The sequence below is a fragment of the Strigops habroptila genome, chromosome 1 (assembly GCF_004027225.2).
Source record: "Strigops habroptila isolate Jane chromosome 1, bStrHab1.2.pri, whole genome shotgun sequence".
Taxonomy (NCBI): domain Eukaryota; kingdom Metazoa; phylum Chordata; class Aves; order Psittaciformes; family Psittacidae; genus Strigops; species Strigops habroptila.
The window spans coordinates 21631140-21648268 of NC_044277.2; the positions used below are offsets into that span (position 1 = coordinate 21631140).

The 17129-nt window shown below is 41.1% G+C and overlaps 2 protein-coding genes across 18 annotated transcripts in view; one reads left to right on the top strand and one right to left on the bottom strand.

Annotated features, from left to right (window-relative positions):
* The first annotated feature begins 1208 nt into the window (after positions 1 to 1208).
* On the top strand, positions 1209 to 6965 carry LOC115605752 (cytochrome c oxidase subunit 6C). Of its 3 annotated transcripts, none has more exons than XM_032919841.1 (4): positions 1209 to 1508; positions 2204 to 2330; positions 3964 to 4102; positions 6843 to 6965. In XM_032919841.1, exons 2-3 carry the CDS (start codon positions 2217 to 2219, stop codon positions 4081 to 4083), a joined length of 234 nt encoding a protein of 77 aa, XP_032775732.1. In that variant the 5' UTR covers positions 1209 to 1508; positions 2204 to 2216; the 3' UTR covers positions 4084 to 4102; positions 6843 to 6965. The 3 variants fall into 3 exon arrangements, with proteins under 3 accessions (XP_032775732.1, XP_030336514.1, XP_030336523.1); XM_030480654.1 differs by having other exon boundaries at positions 1209 to 1337; XM_030480663.1 differs by lacking the exon at positions 1209 to 1508 and adding an exon at positions 1879 to 1969.
* A 2405-nt stretch (positions 6966 to 9370) lies between these two features.
* Positions 9371 to 17129, bottom strand: part of VPS13B (vacuolar protein sorting 13 homolog B) — a 444484-nt gene continuing 436725 nt past the window's right edge. For 14 of the 15 annotated variants that reach the window (XM_030480526.1, XM_030480557.1, XM_030480551.1 and 11 more), the window contains one exon: positions 9371 to 11438. In XM_030480526.1, coding sequence (XP_030336386.1) covers positions 11193 to 11438 — 246 coding nt within the window. In that variant the 3' untranslated portion in view covers positions 9371 to 11192. The remainder of the gene's footprint in view (positions 11439 to 17129) is intronic. The other variant, XM_030480515.1, reaches the window with a different exon arrangement.

A 17129-nucleotide genomic window follows, 5' to 3' on the forward strand; every position in this document is an offset into this window, starting at 1 on the left:
CCAGGTCCATCCACCAAAATATTCTCCCTCACCAAGACTGGCATTTATAGGAAAATTCCTCATCTATAATTTATAATGATAGTAACCACAAAACCTGCTATGCTTTTATTCCAGTTGATTTCATATCCTCTTTTTCTGACATTGTGAAATATGAGGGCAAGTTGAGTGCAGATTTTAAGATCCCCTAGACAACTCTCCCTGCAATTTCTTTCCTGGTCTCTCCAAATGACTGCATAAGCTCTCCTCAGCAGTATGCTTGTGGACCCACACATTTCCTTTAGACCCCCACAACCAGGTTATAGATCTATCTTGCCATTCCTTCTGCAGGACATCATTAACATTCGTCTTTTTGTGTTAATCCACATGGGAAGAATTCTTGGACAGACATTCTTCGTTTTGGTCTCAACTATTAAAACAAACTTCTCTTCATTTTGAGGAACGTTGTCCAAAATACATTTATTCTGACTGCTGTAGCAAAGAACACTCTCCCAGCTTGTAGCCGTGGCTGTATGATTTCTCTCTGCAATTTTCTGCTGATGCTTTCTTCTTCTTCAATCCCATCAAAGGAAAAGAAATTTCTCTTCAGTTTTATGGGCCCATCTCCTCTGTCATTTGATGTCAGGATCTGCTGGCTTCGACAAAGGAGTGCAAGGCTTATGAGTATCTTGCTGCGAAGGAGGGGCTTCAGTTTCTTCAAGCAGGAATTCATAGCATTTAGTGTAAATCCCACACAGACTCCCCAGGAATAAAAACGACAATACCACATGCAGGTGGAGGTCAGGTGGAATCCATGGGCAAAGCACATACGTGCCTCATTTCCAAGAAAGGTACAAAAACTGGCTAAAGGATATGTAGAAAGGATTACTGATTGCCTCATTTGTTTCTAGGCTTGGCCAACCCTTCTTAGCAAACTCTATAAAGATTATTATTTCAAGCACTCTGGTATTCCAGCCGTTTGGGTTTGATGGAGGTCTGGAAAAGCGACTGGTATGTGCAGAAAGGGCAGAAGGCACCTATTTGTGTGGGAAATGGTTGGGGCAGTGGGTGCGTAGCACTGTGAGAGCTCTTGGTGGGTGTGAGGCCTGCGGCCCGGCTTGGCCCCGCAGGCTTCGCCGGGGCGCTCCATGCTCCTGCCTCCGCGCTGCACCGCAGCGCGGCTCCGCGCGGGGCGGGGCGGGGCGGAGCGCTCCCTGCCATGCCTTGCAGAGCGCGCACTGCCGGGTTTGGGCCGAGCCGCTCGCCGTAGCCGGCCGCCGCCTCCCGCGCATGCGGGATAGCGGAGCCGCAGAGAGTGCCCGGCCGGCGGGGCGGAAGGACGTTGGTGGGCGCGCGCTGAGGTGAGGCCGCGCTCGCACTCCCTCTTCATGCCGCCGGGCCCCTTGTCCCCATTGTCCCGCCACAGCCCAGCGGCCGCTGCCGCCCTCCGGGCGGCCGCCGCCCGCCCCGCAGCCCGTGACCTCTGCGCGTCCCTGAGGGTGCGGGGATGGGCCCTGCGGCCTCTTTCTCCGGTAACGGCGGTGCGGCCGGAGAGGGGCTTCTCTGGGATGGTTCCTATGAAGTGTGAGAGGAGGGTAGGCAGCACCAAGGGCTTTGGGGACAGCTGGGCCACTTCCCGGGCTTCGCTGCCGCTCCGTGGGCCTGTGAGCGCAGAGGGCAGCACCCTGCGGGCAGCTCACAGCTGAATGACCCTTGCGTCAGGCCATGCGGGGTTTTAGTGAAAGCATACGGAATAGGAAAACATCCTTTAATGCAATAAGAGTTGCAGTTACTTAAAAAAAACCCCAGCAAACCAACACACAAGCTCGGGAGTTCAAGAGGCATGTGCTTTTCCTTAGAAATGAATAAAATGTGATCAATATGCTGAATGTCATCTGATGTAAACACCAGGACAGCAAGCCTGAAATGGTGCGGAGAGAGAAGGATATAGTATGAACAGTGAAAGCCAGTCTTGATCTGATGAGTACTGGAGGTAAAGAGTAAAAAAACTTACATAAATTCATGTCGTAAATAGGTTGTCCTTGAATGTCATCCGTTAAACATTCTCATTGAAAAGTCATATGATAGAGAGGAGTGCTGTTGCTTGTGCTGTGAGGGTGATTGTTACACCATACAAAAAGCACAATCTTTCTAGAGTAGAGCTACAGAAAATTGTTTAAGTAGAGCTTTTTGTCCCACAAGTCTTTTTTTTCTTTTTTCCTTTTAGAAAATAAATCACCATGTCGTCTGCACTGTTACCTAAGCCACAAATGCGGCGCCTTCTGGCCAGGCGGATGAAGTTTCACCTATTTGGGGCATTTTTTGTATCTTTGGGATGTGCGGCTTTATACAAGGTGAGCTCTGTAGTCATTCAGTTATAAATGGGACTCTTTAGAGTGCTTTAGGAATTCATAACTTTTTTTTTTTGAGATTTGGTTGAGCTGTTCATCAGAAAGCTTTAGCTACATATTTTTGTAAGCACGTTTCCAGAACATAAATAAATCTTCTAATCTTCGTTTGAAGAAGTTATATGACTAACCTGATGCTTTAAACTGTGTGATCAAGATCACGCAATTCATGACAACTTAACCTTGAGTCTCCTTGTCCTAGACTACTCTTAATCACGCGCATTAACTCTAGATAGTCTGTGTCTCTGTCACAGTATTCAAGACTTGAGAGTGTTGTCAGATTCTTATTTCTAGACTGACTTCAGAAAACTTGCTCAAAAGCAGTTTGGAAAACCCATCCTCGATACTGAGGCTCTCAGTGTGGGGAAGGCTGGTGTGGTCATTTTATCCTTTCTTTTGAAGTATCTTGTGGAAATGGAGCATTACATTTAAAAAAAAAGCCCCATCCACTTACAGATTGCTTTTCATGGTCCTTAAGAGACTTCTGGTAAAGATAAGAGTGGTAGTTGTTCTTGTGTGCCTTTACCAAATGATTCTTGGATCTCATACACAAAGCAAGCAACACAGTTAGAGTTACTGTGGAAGAACTGGATCTTGGTTTGCTTGTTGAACTCATTCATATGCTATTTGCAGCATTTGAGAACTCAGGAAGCTGTTATTAAAAGTGACTAGAAATTAAGTTGATTTCAGGTTGTTCATCACAAAAATATCCCAATCTACCTACACTTCTGAGAGACCAGCAAACATCTCAGAAATAAGTTTGCACAGTTAAAATTCAACATTACTAAAGACCTCTGTTAAGAGGTAGGCAAGCTTGGTTTTGGTCAGACTTACAATATTTTTTTTTTTAATAGTTAATAAAACATAGAAGGTTTTATACCTTCTTTGGTGCTCCCACATTAATACAGTAGAACGGCAGCAGACCATATTTAGAATGAGTAGCATGGATCTTAGTAGTGATTTACTTCATTACATGTTAGATACTGTTGGACAAACCCACCTTGGACTTCCCTTCACATGTTTGGGGGCTGTTGGAGCATATCCGTGTGCTTCAGGTGAATAAGAATCCAAAGAGTCAAGATTGTGTCTTTCTGTGTTGGTGAGCTGTACGGGTGGCTTGGAGGTCTTGTAAAATTTTACCAGACTTCTGTAGTTGACCTACAGTGTAGCTCAAATGTAGTTGTTCAGGACACCTTTTTATCTGGAGTTGAGAGTTCTGCAGCTGCCCACAGGCATAAAAATTGCCATAATGGCATGTTTTACATACAAAAATATTAACAGGGAGGGCATTGGACACTTGAGTGTCAGTATAGGTGGAGTGTTTCTGCATCTTAAAAGTATAATGTGCTATCTTGTAACGGACTTTCTTTTTAAGGTTTTACTTCAGATAGTTGTTTTTCTGGCCAATGGTCAGGTAGACTGAACTGTGGATTTGAACAGAAACAAAGTAATATTTTACTAATTTGAGATAAAGGCTTTCAAGACTGATATCCACTGGTACAAATCACAGTGCCAGTAGAAAAAAAAATCCTGGTTGTAAAGCTTGGCAAGGTTTAATTTTCTGTGTGTCACTTTCCAGTTTGGAGTTGCTGAGCCCAGAAAACGAGCTTATGCAGAGTTCTACAAAAACTATGATCCCATGAAGGACTTTGAAGCCATGAGAAGAGCCGGTGTGTTTGAGTCTGCACCGCCCGAATGATGGCATCCTGCATTTACAGGTAGTAAGCTACTCTGCATTAGGACAAGAGTAAATTAGGTTCAGTGAAACATCTTGCTTTCATTTGGAGTTTCTTCCTTTTTGATCAAATGGAAAGGTGCTCCTAAAGAAAAAGTATACAAATTGCGCTTGAGATACCTCTGGGTAATAAAAATATGAAGAAATGTAGGAGCTGGGGAGAGGGAGTAAGGACAGAATACAAAGCTCCTGAATACCTTTTGGATAATTTGTTTAACTTGTGTGATACAGGAGACTTGCAGAAAGTGGTGCCAGGCCTTTCACTCCTCACACAGCCATGGAGAGGAGACTTGCCTGATGCCACCGTTATGCTGCTGCTGTCACACCTTGAACTGCTTAGCTTTAGGCTATCTATATCTACTACTTAGGTACTTGAGGTAGTACAGTGAATGAGACGGAGAGGCTGTTTCTCTCTCATAGCATGCATCTTAATGTGAGGAACAGAGGCACCTTCCACACATCCTTTTGTCTTTCGAAGTTGGTGATGGGGGAAGATAACTAATCCTGAGAGGAAATATGTTTAAATACATACATACACACACACATATACAAAAATTGCAATGGCATACTGCTCTGTGTACTAATATTCAGATTTTTGCCATCCTGAATTAAGCTTGAATAGAGCTTTGTTCATGATATTGTTTTCCTAGCACTTAATGCTGCCTTCTGTTTGAAGACTATCAAACTTTGTCCTCCCTTAGTCTTCATAACACCAGAAAAAAAGCTCTGATTTCAACTTTGTCGTAGTTATTAATAGCCACACTCACTAAACTGCACAAGCTCATGGTGTGACAACTCAGTAAAGAATTCCTCCCCCTTTCTTGATCCACATTTCTTACATTGAGTTCTCTGCTTCTCTTAAAATTACTTCTAACTAATCTAGGATGATAGCTTTTTCATTCTTTTGGAATGTTTTCATATTGTGATCATTACGTGATAATCTGTGGCTCTAATTATCCCGGCCAGCTGGATTTTCTCAGCCTGTTTGCATAAAGCAGCAAGATTGAATAAACGATTTGTACTCAACACTATTAATATTAAATTCTGTTGTGTGACAAGCTAGAACTATCTGATTTCTGAACACCACCATTACATTAAAAAAAACAGAGCTCTTCTAAGAAGTTTAGAAGTTAAAAAAAGAAAAAACGTCCGTGACAGTCCCTTTGGTTTGGGATTTTGGGGATTTTGGTTTTTTTTTTTTTTGTGAGGGGGAAACTTCTGTTCTTTAGCTATGACTGCAACAAAGATAAATATTGAAATGCTACATTTACCTGGTTTTATTTTTGTTAATTCTGCCTCTGGTTTGGTCCCATTGCTAATATAGGTATAGGCAGTTCTAAACTAGAATCTGGAATTGCATTCTTTAGTCAGGTGGCATTCATCAGAGTGTTCTGAAAGGCCATCTGGTGGTAAAATCATTTGAAACAAACACTGTCAACAAGGATGCATGTTGAATATTAAATTGGAATCATGAACAGGACTTTTTTCAGTGCAAATAGAGCTTTGCTGTCTATTAGCTGATGTTTGCAGCTTAAAAAAAGTTGCACATTGTGAGCACCTGTTAAAATTAAATGTTTCCTAAACATTTCTTCCATTCCTTAATTACACCAGCTCAAAAGAAAATGTAAAAGACAAGGCTTTATATAGGATTTTGTTTGAATTGCTGATGGTTCTTTTTCCTTAGCCTGTTTATATCGTAACTGATACTTCACTCCTTTACAGTAGAGAGAGTCTTGGGGTTTTTTTATGCATGCACATGAATACTTTAGTAGAAGAAGGGGAAAGCAGTGCCAGGGTTTCGTATGTTCTGGAAAGACTGGGAAAAGGGCAAGTACACAGAACAAATGGAGGACATTTTCATTTGCCCGAGTAGTTTAAATCTTGGATAATGGAGGTTGGATTTGATGCTTTTTTGCTATAGTTACCTAAAGAGTATACTGGTCATGCATGCTCTACATATCCCATTTTACTGGAATATATTCTGTATGTGGCAGTAACTACAGTGGTTTAACCTCATTGAATACTGACTCTGGAATCAGCACTTAGCCCCAAAAGTGAGGATAGGGAGGGGAGTTCCTTAGCTGAGGTGTTAGCTTGGCATGTTGCATGGAGTTTGTTCCTGCTGGGCATGCGGGCAACTTGGTACCTGTGGGTGAATTGGCATGGAGTTTGTGTGGGGATACTGATAATGAGTGCAAGTATAAATTTGAGGAGTATCCTATCTCTAAAGTATGCTCAGTAATAGAAGAAAGGGGCAAGCTAAGAGTTTGGTGCTAACCCCCACTTGCATGACTTGTCATGGAGCGCAGCTGGTCTTGGGTTGTGTTCAGTGTAATGTGGAGAAGCAATTTGAATTTGGTTTTCTTCCTTCCTTGGTAGGTTGCCTACACCACTTGTTTCCTTTCTGGCTTCTATCTGAAAGCTGCATTCCTTTCTCTTTCAGGCCCTTAGCAAGATTGATTCAGTTATCGGTGCAGCATGTATAGTGGATCTGACGTGCTGTGCAATATTGTTCCAGCTCTTGATTTGTTCCATGTTTCACTTCTGTTTGCCACATGAAGGGTGTGTGAATCTTAACCCATCAGGAAATAACAGGGGGAATTCCTTTAGACGAAACCACCACATAAACATTTCTCTCTTGCTTTGCATTCATACATGCTAATAATGTTTACTTAGAGCATGAAGTTTGTCCAACTTAACTTAGTATGTTTTTTACCTTGCAGATCCCCGTCAGTCTAAGGAGCTGTGATGACCGAACCTTATTTGTTCACTGAATTGTAAAGTGTAATGCACTTTAGTGCATGGCACGCTCTAATGTAACTCAAATAAAATACATCACAGTGGCATTAGTTGTCTTCATTAATGTTGAAATGCTTAACTGCTCAGATGCTGGGAGGAGTGGTGAAAAGTCTTCATAAAATGCTCAAGGTGACTAAGTCTTGTTTTCATTTCCCCAGGAACTGTTTGCACCTCTGATTTGGCCAAATTCCATGTTTGATAACAAAGTGTATCCTTAAGCAGTTACAGCTTGGTTGTCCCAGCTGCTGGTGGGAATGTGCAAGAGGATAGTTGTTACAGGGAGAGGCTGGATTTGTGGAAGGGTCTGGCCTCTGGCTACACAGGGTGAACTGGCCTTGAGATGAAAGTCTTTGGAGAGGAATTCTGGAAGTATACTGGCCAACCTTCCTATCTCTTTCTGTTGTCATCACTGCGTTGCCATTGTTGCAGCAGCCAACTTACATGTTATATCTATACTTAAAAACTGTGCAAATGCCCACTCTTACACATGGTATGTTACTCTGATGGGAAAATGACTCTAAACTGCAGGTATTTGATGTACAGGGAAGGGGAAAGATAAAAGAAATACTTATTTTAGGGTATTACGGTAATGAATATCTTTGCGTGCTGCTTCTAGATATGTATTGTTTCCTTTTTAAGTGTACTTTTGATCTCTGCTACATTCTGTAGTCCAAGACCTGATGCTCTGTGTTCTGCCACGATACCTGTCATGTGGAACATGCTTTGTGCATTGCCTGTTGCTGAGGTTGATGATGGATGGTACTGGGACTGTAGCTCTTGATTGCCGGGTGTGAATTCTGGGAGAGGAGTCGGAGCTGACGGTGTGAAGGGAGGGAAGGCTTTGTACAGAGCAGCATGACAAATTAGGCCATCTGTGTTGTATTTGAAGGTCTTCAGTTCAAATCCTGTTTGGAGTAACTCTTATTATTTTAAATGGATCATTAACTACTTAACACTTAATAGGTATCAGTGAGGAACATTTGGACTAATGAAAGCACATAGGTAATGTATTTGATCCAGAGAACTATTACAGAGCAATGTGGGATTTTTAAACTCTCCATCCAGGCAGTGCTTCCTTTAAGCAAAGAAAGAATTTGACATTAGCGGTGCAGGGGAAACCATCTTGTAATCAAAATACCCCTGCTCCTATAAATGTAAACCAGAGCTTAACAATAGCAAATGATACCCATTTATCTTCCCAATGTACAGTATAAACATTGCATGCCATTAAGTACTGACTAGCATTTTCTCAGGCTTGTCTGCAGGTTTAAATAGCCGGGAGTCTTCAGTCATGCTGACATCTTCTGAGGCAAAGAAACTTGCTACTGCCAGGTGTACCGGCTAGCAGACCTGCCTTCCCTTGCAGCTCTAGCCTCTCTACTCTTCCCAGTTGCTGTGCATTAATTTACTTTTAAAGTCTAAATTTCTTCTAAACTGTTACAGCCAACAGCAGTTATTGTTGTAGTCTGTATTCCTTCAGTTACCAGCACGTGCTGATTTAAAAAAATGAGAGTTTTGTGACTGATGGTGGCTTTTTGACCCTACAGCAGAGCTGTCTCTAGCTAAATCTCTTCAACCATGATAAGGACAGGTGAGCTTCAGCTTTTATGTCTGTGCTTTGAGAGGCTGCAGGGTAGAACTGTTGTTTTCTGTGTGTATGGTTTCACAATGGGTGTAAAACAAAATGGGTGTAAAAAATGGGTTCAGCAGGCAAAGCTAAAAACTAAAAAGACACATTTGAAGTTGTGAGCTCTCCAGGTCTACGGAGCATTATGAGAGCAGGCATGTTGTAAGAGTACACATTGGAGTGCTTTAGCCACCAAGTACAGGCAGCTGCTCTTTGGACAACTTTTTGTTTTCATAGTTCATGCAGCCCGTACGTAGGAGAAGCTCATTTATATGCCATCTCCACACATGTTTCCATACATGTGGTTGGAAGGGGGAGAAGGAACCTGCCTAACACAGTAAAGATGCTAGCTTAAGTCACTGAGTGTAATTCATGGAGTGTAATTTAAGCAAGTGTTTATTACAGGAGAAAAACACAAATGTATCTTAAACAATGGCTTCAGTCTGCAGTCTACCAACTTTTAGAAATTAAACTGCTGCCTTCTCTCATTTTTTTTACAGGTGTGTTTGCATTCTCTTGGCTGGTCTGTGTACTACATAAATAATGAACAGATTAAGCTAATTCACATGGTGACTGCAGTGCTGTTTTGATTCAGTCACAAAAGCAGAAAACTTTCCAGCACTCTTTTTTTGGCAAGCTAATCATCAGTTTTTACTTACTATGTGTTCTTGTGATTTATTGCATTTTTTAGGACATGATGGAAGTCCAGTGACCACTGGAATCTAATGGGGTCTACATGAAGCTTGTGTGTCTGTCCTGTCCTTGTTCTACACAGTGACCTGTTCATTCCCTGTAACCAAATGACCAAATAGCTCACAAAACCAGTATTATAGGAATAGCTTTATTATCTCTAAACAATCTCATTATATTACAATTTGTCCACCAATATGCAAAATTAGAAGTATTAAACTATTTCCATAAAATATTCAGGAATTAAGCATGTGCGTGTATATACATATACATTTTTTAAATAGTGTTATTTCAACAATGACAAATCACTGTATGAAATGTTGATAATGGATGGGCTTATTTCACAGTCAGAAAAGGGCAATGCAGATCCCAGGCATCTATTTTCGGTACACAAGAGACATGGCTTTTACGAATACCCTTTAACAAAACAGAACTCATGAGAAAAAGATTGCAGTTACTACATTCTTATTCACTGTGCATTTGGTCATATCAACTATGCATAGAAGTTATTAACTATAAAGCATATGCATCTGCTTCAAATGATGATCAGATTTTATTCCAGTTCTTGTCTCCAATTCTGGCCATGTTCAGGAATCCCCATACAAAATTCATGTCCATAAGTACATAGAAAAGAGGAGAAAAGTAAGACACATAGTTGAAAACCAAGTAAGCTTTTGGGTTTTAAAACTGCCATAATCAGATTTGGTTTATAAAGTAATCCAACTGTGCCCAGAAAGAGTCATTTCTTGTCTATTACAAACTATAAAACATCTGAAAAATAAGACACTTAGAAAGCTCTTTCATCTGGAGATGTGTTTAACATATATTTATAAGTGTATTGTGATGGCATCATGAACTGTTAATGTAACTGGCGCCTGTGGGTCCATACTTTTCCATCAACTTGAAAAAAAAAAATCTCACTTTGCTTAGCACACATTTGAAGGGTCATGTTTCTAAATATCCCTGGTTTTATCTGGTCAGTGATGATAACATAAAATGAATCAGGGTTCAAGTGTAGTAGGCGCTCATCAGAAGTGAGTGAGTCCCAGCAAGGCAATATTTAACACCTGCACATCTATGTTAAATTGAGCTTGTAGGTTTTTAGTAGATTTTTAAGGAGACTAAGCTCTGTTTCTTAAATTTTTGAACTGCATGTTACTGGCTTCTAGCTAACGACCAGACAATGCACAATGTCATATATACATTGAAAGTCCTTCTGAAAATTTGACGGTGGATAAAATAAAGTTTCTGTATACAGAGAGTTTTAAAAAGAAATTCATGTTATAGCTCATGGTTTGTTCTCCAAACTACACAAAGGCACTAGTTTACATTAAGGACTAATGTCCTGCAAAACTTCAGTCAAATAAAGGAAGCCATTTTAAGGTTAAAGTGGTGCTAAAACCCAGCTGTCACTAGTAACTTAAACCAGCCACATCGGGTTTTTCAGATTTAGTGGGGGAAAAAGTTTTACCTCAGGACGTACATGGTGGGGGTGGGGGTGGGGGTGTGGTGTGCATGGAGCGGGGGAAAGGCTCAGCCTTGAGCAAGTTATTACAGCTGAGTTATAAACCTGGTTTATAACAGAAACTGGCAGACCCTAAAATATGATAAAAAGAGTATTGATACACATTTTGTGTGTGTGGCAAAATTGTCCGTATGCACGCAATTTTGCCTTGTTCTCTGATTTTTGGCTATTGAAAGGAAAAAGGATTTTGATTGAGCTATAGTCCAAGGCTGTTCCTTTTCCCTTTATTCGTCTGCTATAGCACTTTCCTTCCAGCACTAGTATTTTGGCTAAGGAGCAGAAATGTTGTCAAGATTAGAAAAAGCTATTGGGCTTTGTTATCATCTCCTACCTCCTCAAAAATTGTATGCAACTCTACTTAATGTAGGTTACTGCAGAGAAAGCATTATTTTCAAAACAGTAAGACATTGCTATACTCACCCCAAATTATTATTAATTAAATCCTTTCCTCAAGGCTTTATTTTTCACCATGGTGAATTTGCTAATGAATACTTGGGCAAAATTTGGATCAACTACATATTGGTATGTTTTCATTGTAGTTGGAAGGTGTTCAGTAGCCACAGTCTGCAATGCTGGCACTGTCGAGGTGCTGGGAGTGAGGTGATAAGATGTCTTTGTGATGTACTCCACAAGGCGGTTGTATTGTTGTTCTGATAGTCTCTCTCTAGCTCCATCTGCCTGAAATCAGATAAAATATTAAATAGTAATATATAGATAATATAAAATAGTTACTGAGTAATTGACAGTAGCTGAACTTGGTAGTAAGGACAGTAAATTCCACGTAACTTTCTGTAGTTAAAAATCTTCGTCCTTGGGATCTTTCTTTTAATGGTCTAATGGATGTTTTAGTCAAGTGTTCTCCCGTAGTCTAGTGCTTGGTGGATTAGTCCTCTCCTTTACTGTTTTGGACCCTTTTGAGAAGCTCTAATGCTGCCATAGAAAATTTAAGCACTATCTTTTGACAATTTCAGGGATGGACACCTTGGTCAAGAGTAGATCTTTGCAACAGATCAAGTCTTTTAGACAGGAAAAGCATCTGAACCCCTCTTAGAAAGATGTCGGTAGCTCTCAGCAGTGCTTATCAGATAGCAATTCTAATTAGCAAAAACATTTTCTCACAAAGTCCAAAGACAGCACATAGCTGTATCACCTGGGCAGTTAAGTCTTTAACTTGATTTAAAATAAAGACTAGTAGCTACCTTTGAGAGGAACATTCTATGATGGGATATATCCATCTGCTTCTGGTAATCAAAAAAGCCAGGCTGGGTCAGAGGACCCACGAAGTCAAATTTTTTTAAACAAAAGGGTTTTACTAAAGATGGTTTGGGCGTGTCATTTCTGGAGAAGAAATCAAGGTGTCTGTGCAAACTGCCTTTTCCACCACCATGAATTGGTAGGACTCCTCTGTAGAAATCCCTGCTTGCACGCTGAAATACATAGAGGTTCAAGGCTCTAGCAAGAGGGATGCTAATAAGCTACCTCTAGTGGAAAAGAATACAGGAAAACAAATACTGTCAACAAAAAGGTGGCTTCTACCATATATACTCCAGATAAAGTTATTAGATGAAAAGCCACAGGCAAACCTGGCTTTGGAAGATTGATCTGCTGTGCCCTTTTTTGAAGAAGAAACCGGAGATGACTATGACCAGCTTGAGAAGGGAAGGCATGCAGGCAGGCATCAAGCTAGTCACATAGTTTCAAATAAATGTATTTCAGAAATACCACCATGGATGCTACAAGAGGTATCACTAGCAAAGTCATCCAGAATAGAAGTTACTTCCAAAATATGAAAATGAGCAAAAAAGCAGAAACTATCCTAGGCCTGGGCTTTGATGCTTCCTCATTAACACTTGGGACAACTGCTGACCAGTTTCATTTCTGGAGGGTTTAAAATGTCTTTGTTGGATGTCATGGTAAGGATTCAAAGACTGCTATCTTCTGACTCCCTTTCAGGGAGTTTTACACATGCATCACTAGATGTGGTGGCATTTTCAAACAGTGCTGTTGGATTCAATTTAACATCCATGATCAGTATCTTGTCACATCTCTGGACTGCAAGGCTCGTTTTAAACAAACCATTGCTTATTTGAAGAAAGAATTAATGTGATTGATTGATAGATAGTGACAGATGTCACATCCACATCAAAACAGGACCCTCTTTTTTTTTACTATGCCTTTGGAGATACATTTGCTGCTCAGCAAGTAAAAACACTTCTGTTTTCAATCATCACCACAAAATGCTAAAGGAAGCAGGCTCATCAACAAGCTCAGAAGCTCAAGGTTGGAGCCCATACCTAGAAAGAGCGGAAATGATGAAATGAGCAGAGGAGAGTGTGGTTTCCATGAATGACCTTAAAGGGAGGGAAAAACAGTGGAGAATGGTGTCTGAGCCACATAGAATCATAGAATTGTTTGGGTTGGAAAGGACCTTAAGATCATCTAGTTCCAACCCCCCTGCCACTGGGCAGGGACGCCTCACTCTAGACCATGTCGCCCAAGGCTCTGTCCAACCTGGTGGAGCATTTACCACTTCTTTGGGCAATGCATTCCAGTGTCTCACCACCCTCACAGTAAAGAACTTCTTCCTTATATCCAACCTGAACTTCCCTTGTCCAAGTTTGAACCCATTACCCCTTGTCCTATCACTACAATCACTGATGAAGAGTCTCTCTCCAGCATCCTTGTAGGCCCCCTTCATCTTCAGTCTGGTGGCACAAGAAAAGTATCTGAGCAGTCAGTCTGTTTTACCAGTTGAAAGGAGAGAAATATGCTGAAGTCCCACCTACATAAGTAGATTTTAAGTGATGGGGTAAATCCTGCATGTAGGTGGCTCCACAGTTTTTCCTGATTCTCCTCTTCTTCAGGAGAGGTAAGCCCAGGGGAAGCTGGGTTATAGTCCAACCAAAAGACCCAAGTTATTAAAGGAGATGGAAAGAGTGCTGGTATCCCACACACCTGCTCTTGCAAACCCATTCTTCATTCAGCCCCAGGCTATATCCCACAAATACAACATAGTTATTCAGGAGGAAATATTAACTGCCCTTGGATAGTCTTCCAAAGTAAGTAAGTGGGACCCTACTTGCTTCCAGGTGACTTTATCTGCAACTATCTACTTCTCCAGCCAGTTTCAGTTTACCTTATATTGTCAAGACAACACCACAAACTTGGAATTGTTCTTCTTATTCTACATTTTTTCCAAATGGGACTTAACATTGTCACTAAGGGCTTTAGCCTGCTATTTTGAACAATCTTAATAGCCAGACCATTCGATGAATCAAAACTGAGTCAAGAGTTGCTTAATGCACCTGCAAGAGGAATCTTAAAGATATGTGCTGTCAGGCTATAAGGCCATATTTTTGTGTTACGAAATCCAGAATTTTTCTGAAATTCCTCCCATTACAGCTTATAAAGAATAAGCCTTCAGCAATTCTAACTCTACAGTAGATACAGCACCTTTGTTGTGCAGTTCAGATGTGTGTGGCACTGGTAGGCTGCTTTATGCACACTGACTCTGGTTCTTTAGGATTTTTTTCACTGCTTTGAAAAACCCAGAGACTGGTTTTCAGCTCCAGCCATGATGATAACATGTAGCATTATTATGGAAACCCTGTTGCAGAACATCACAAAGAAATTCTGGAATACCTGAAATTTCAGGGGCATTAATTTTTTTTGTTGTCTTCTTGACATTGTGAGCTATACCAAGAGCAGCTGGAAGAACAGGCTTTTTGAGTTTGATATCTGTCTGGAAGAAAGCAGTGTCTCAATTACTTTGGAAGATAATCCAAGTACAATTAATGCTTCCCTTTCAATAACAATGTTGTCAGTGCCAGAGTTTTCAAGATTCCATCCAGGCTATTCTTAGCCAGATGGATTAAGATATATATATTGTGGAAGCGAACAAGCCATCAGGCAAACCTGTTGCTGAACAAGTCAAAATATGCTCTATAACATCTCTGGTGATTACAGGTGTAGAATAACTCATGTTTTGTTTCCTAATAGTTCCAAGAAGCTGAGAAGGAAGGGAAGAAACTGGTTTGGGCAGAGGTGAAACAAAACTTTTGGCAATTATTTTTGTGAGCAGTAAGACAAAAAGGTGGATTTTTAGAATGTTGAAACTAAATGGTTCAATCTTTGACAAAATTAGTCAGAAAAATAGATGCAATTTACATTTGGTAACATTACCTCAATTTTGCTAAACTCGCCATAATATTTTGGTTGACCTGACTGGGCATTTTCCAGCTAAAAATTCTGGCCATCTTCACTAATGTAATCATGTACAGATGTGCCTGCATTTTAGCTGAGGACAGCTGCAGTTCAACAGGATGGCCACCATTTATAGTTAGGTCTGTTTAGGTGTAGGTCTCCAGCTCTGAGGCTGCTCACTGCAAGTCACAGCATGCTGCTCCTAAGGTTCCTTTTCCTAACCACATTCTAAGAGCTTTTAGAAGCTCTTGTTGGGAAGCTCCCGCCAGCACCAGTGCTGCATGTAACACCGCAAGCACCACAGAAAGGAAGCTACTAAGTATGACATTTCCCAATCCACTAAGAAAAAAAATATAACAAACTTCATATGAGAGTATTACTTTAAGTAATTAGTAAAACTTTATGAAGCTTTTGGAATCTTGTCTTGTGTAGCTGCCTTAGCATAAAAAAATTTAAACTTTCTTATTTTTCCTTGCCTTACTGTCAACTGCTCCTCCTTATAGCACATTTCTTTCTTTAGATTTTCACACAAATTTCAGCCTCGGCATCCGCATTCTGAAGGAATATTTTGCCAGGTCTGTTTTGTACAGCATCACTCAGTTTTTGCTGTTTTGTCTCCAGTGACTTTGCACAACTGGGGCACAGGCACCCTTCACTGCTTGTGACTTGTCATACATTTTCACTGCACTCCCAAGAGCCTGCATCAGCAAAAGAGATTGTGTACTGAGGCTGGGTGGCTGGAAGCTTACAGCTCCCGGCACTGCTACGCTGCTGAGTAGGACTCCCATATTTCTATCCAGAACTTCAAAAAAACCCATGTATTTGGTCCAGGGCCTCCAAAGCAGATCCCATTTACTGTTTGTACTAGCATGTGAATATGGGAACACTGGGCTCTGCACATGCTATGTAGGGTTGCACTGTGCATGTACTGGAGCCACTTGCCTAGAAGTCCTGTACATTCCCAGCTGCAGCAGTGATGGGGACTAGAATTAGGCTCCTTGTCCCTCACCTTCCCTTCTCCCAAACAGGCAGCCCTTCTGCCTCATCACCCTCTTGCAGCAACCTTTTGGGCAAGCAGCCCTAACCCCAGAGCAGTAGCTTACTCCTCACCCCTTGGACAACCAGATACAAAGGAAGACAAGAGCCATCACACTATAGCCTAATAAAAAAAGATCTGGGCTGGTGCTAAAGTTAGGGTTACGATGGGTTGAGTGCATCAAATGTCTTAGGGAGAACAAACTATATTCCTCTTCCCTCCAGGACAGTAGCCCTGAACTAAGCAGGATAGTCTGGATTCAGTCTGATTTGTGCCTCCAGCAACCACTCGGCACTCAGGGATAAAAAAAGCTGAGCTTTTCCCACTTGCATCAAAATTCAAGTAATGCCTCATGCAGTTTTGTGGTGAGAGAAGACAACTTCAACAGCACTCTGTGAGACTGAGGCTAGTGGAAAGAGAATACGTGTAAATAGAGAATTCACCACTAAAAAAAGCTTTCACAAAAGAAATCTAAGCACTGTCATGACACAGATGAATCCTTGTTGTGCTGGAATCGATGATGGCAAAACTCTTCAGTGACTTCAGCGAAGTTAGGATGTTACTGAAGGTGCTGAAGCCTCCCCTACTTTTTGGCACACCCCATGCTTTATGGGGTGCTACATGTTCTTTTCTTGAAACAGAGAAATTTCTGGTATGGCAGTCCATGAACTACCTGACACAGTTTTAGAAAAACAACAACTGGGATATGTTTTGTTTTTGAAATGATCTCTCATATGATTCCACTTGAGAATTTAACACAATAAACATTGTTTCCCGAAAGTGTAAAAATATAACATTCTTCTACCATTAAAAGAAGATAATTCATCCAAAACCTCAGTATTCAAATGGCTTAGAGATCTTTCAATATGAAGATGAAGGATTTATGCTCTTACTGGCAAACTCTTGGTGCATCCAAACTCAGCAAAAGAACTGATCCATTTTAAAGTTAGCATTTGCAAAAGAAGGAAGATCTAGGCACGTAAATACAGCCAACAGCCAAGCAAGACCACTGCGCTGGAAGTGGCAAGGTAAGAAACATGCTGAAAGGAGCTGTTAGATTTCACAGAAGAGTAAAAGGAACTGTTCTCACTGTGACTTTGAAGGCACAGGCAGCCTGTAACTTGCCAAAC

What these genes read in the sequence shown, in the direction of transcription:
- LOC115605752 (XM_032919841.1), top strand. Translation starts at nt 2,217, where the DNA reads ATGTCGTCTGCACTGTTACCTAAGCCACAAATGCGGCGCCTTCTGGCC. An exon ending in GATGTGCGGCTTTATACAAG is followed by an intron (nt 2,331 to 3,963) that starts GTGAGCTCTGTA and finishes GTCACTTTCCAG; the next exon opens with TTTGGAGTTGCTGAGCCCAG.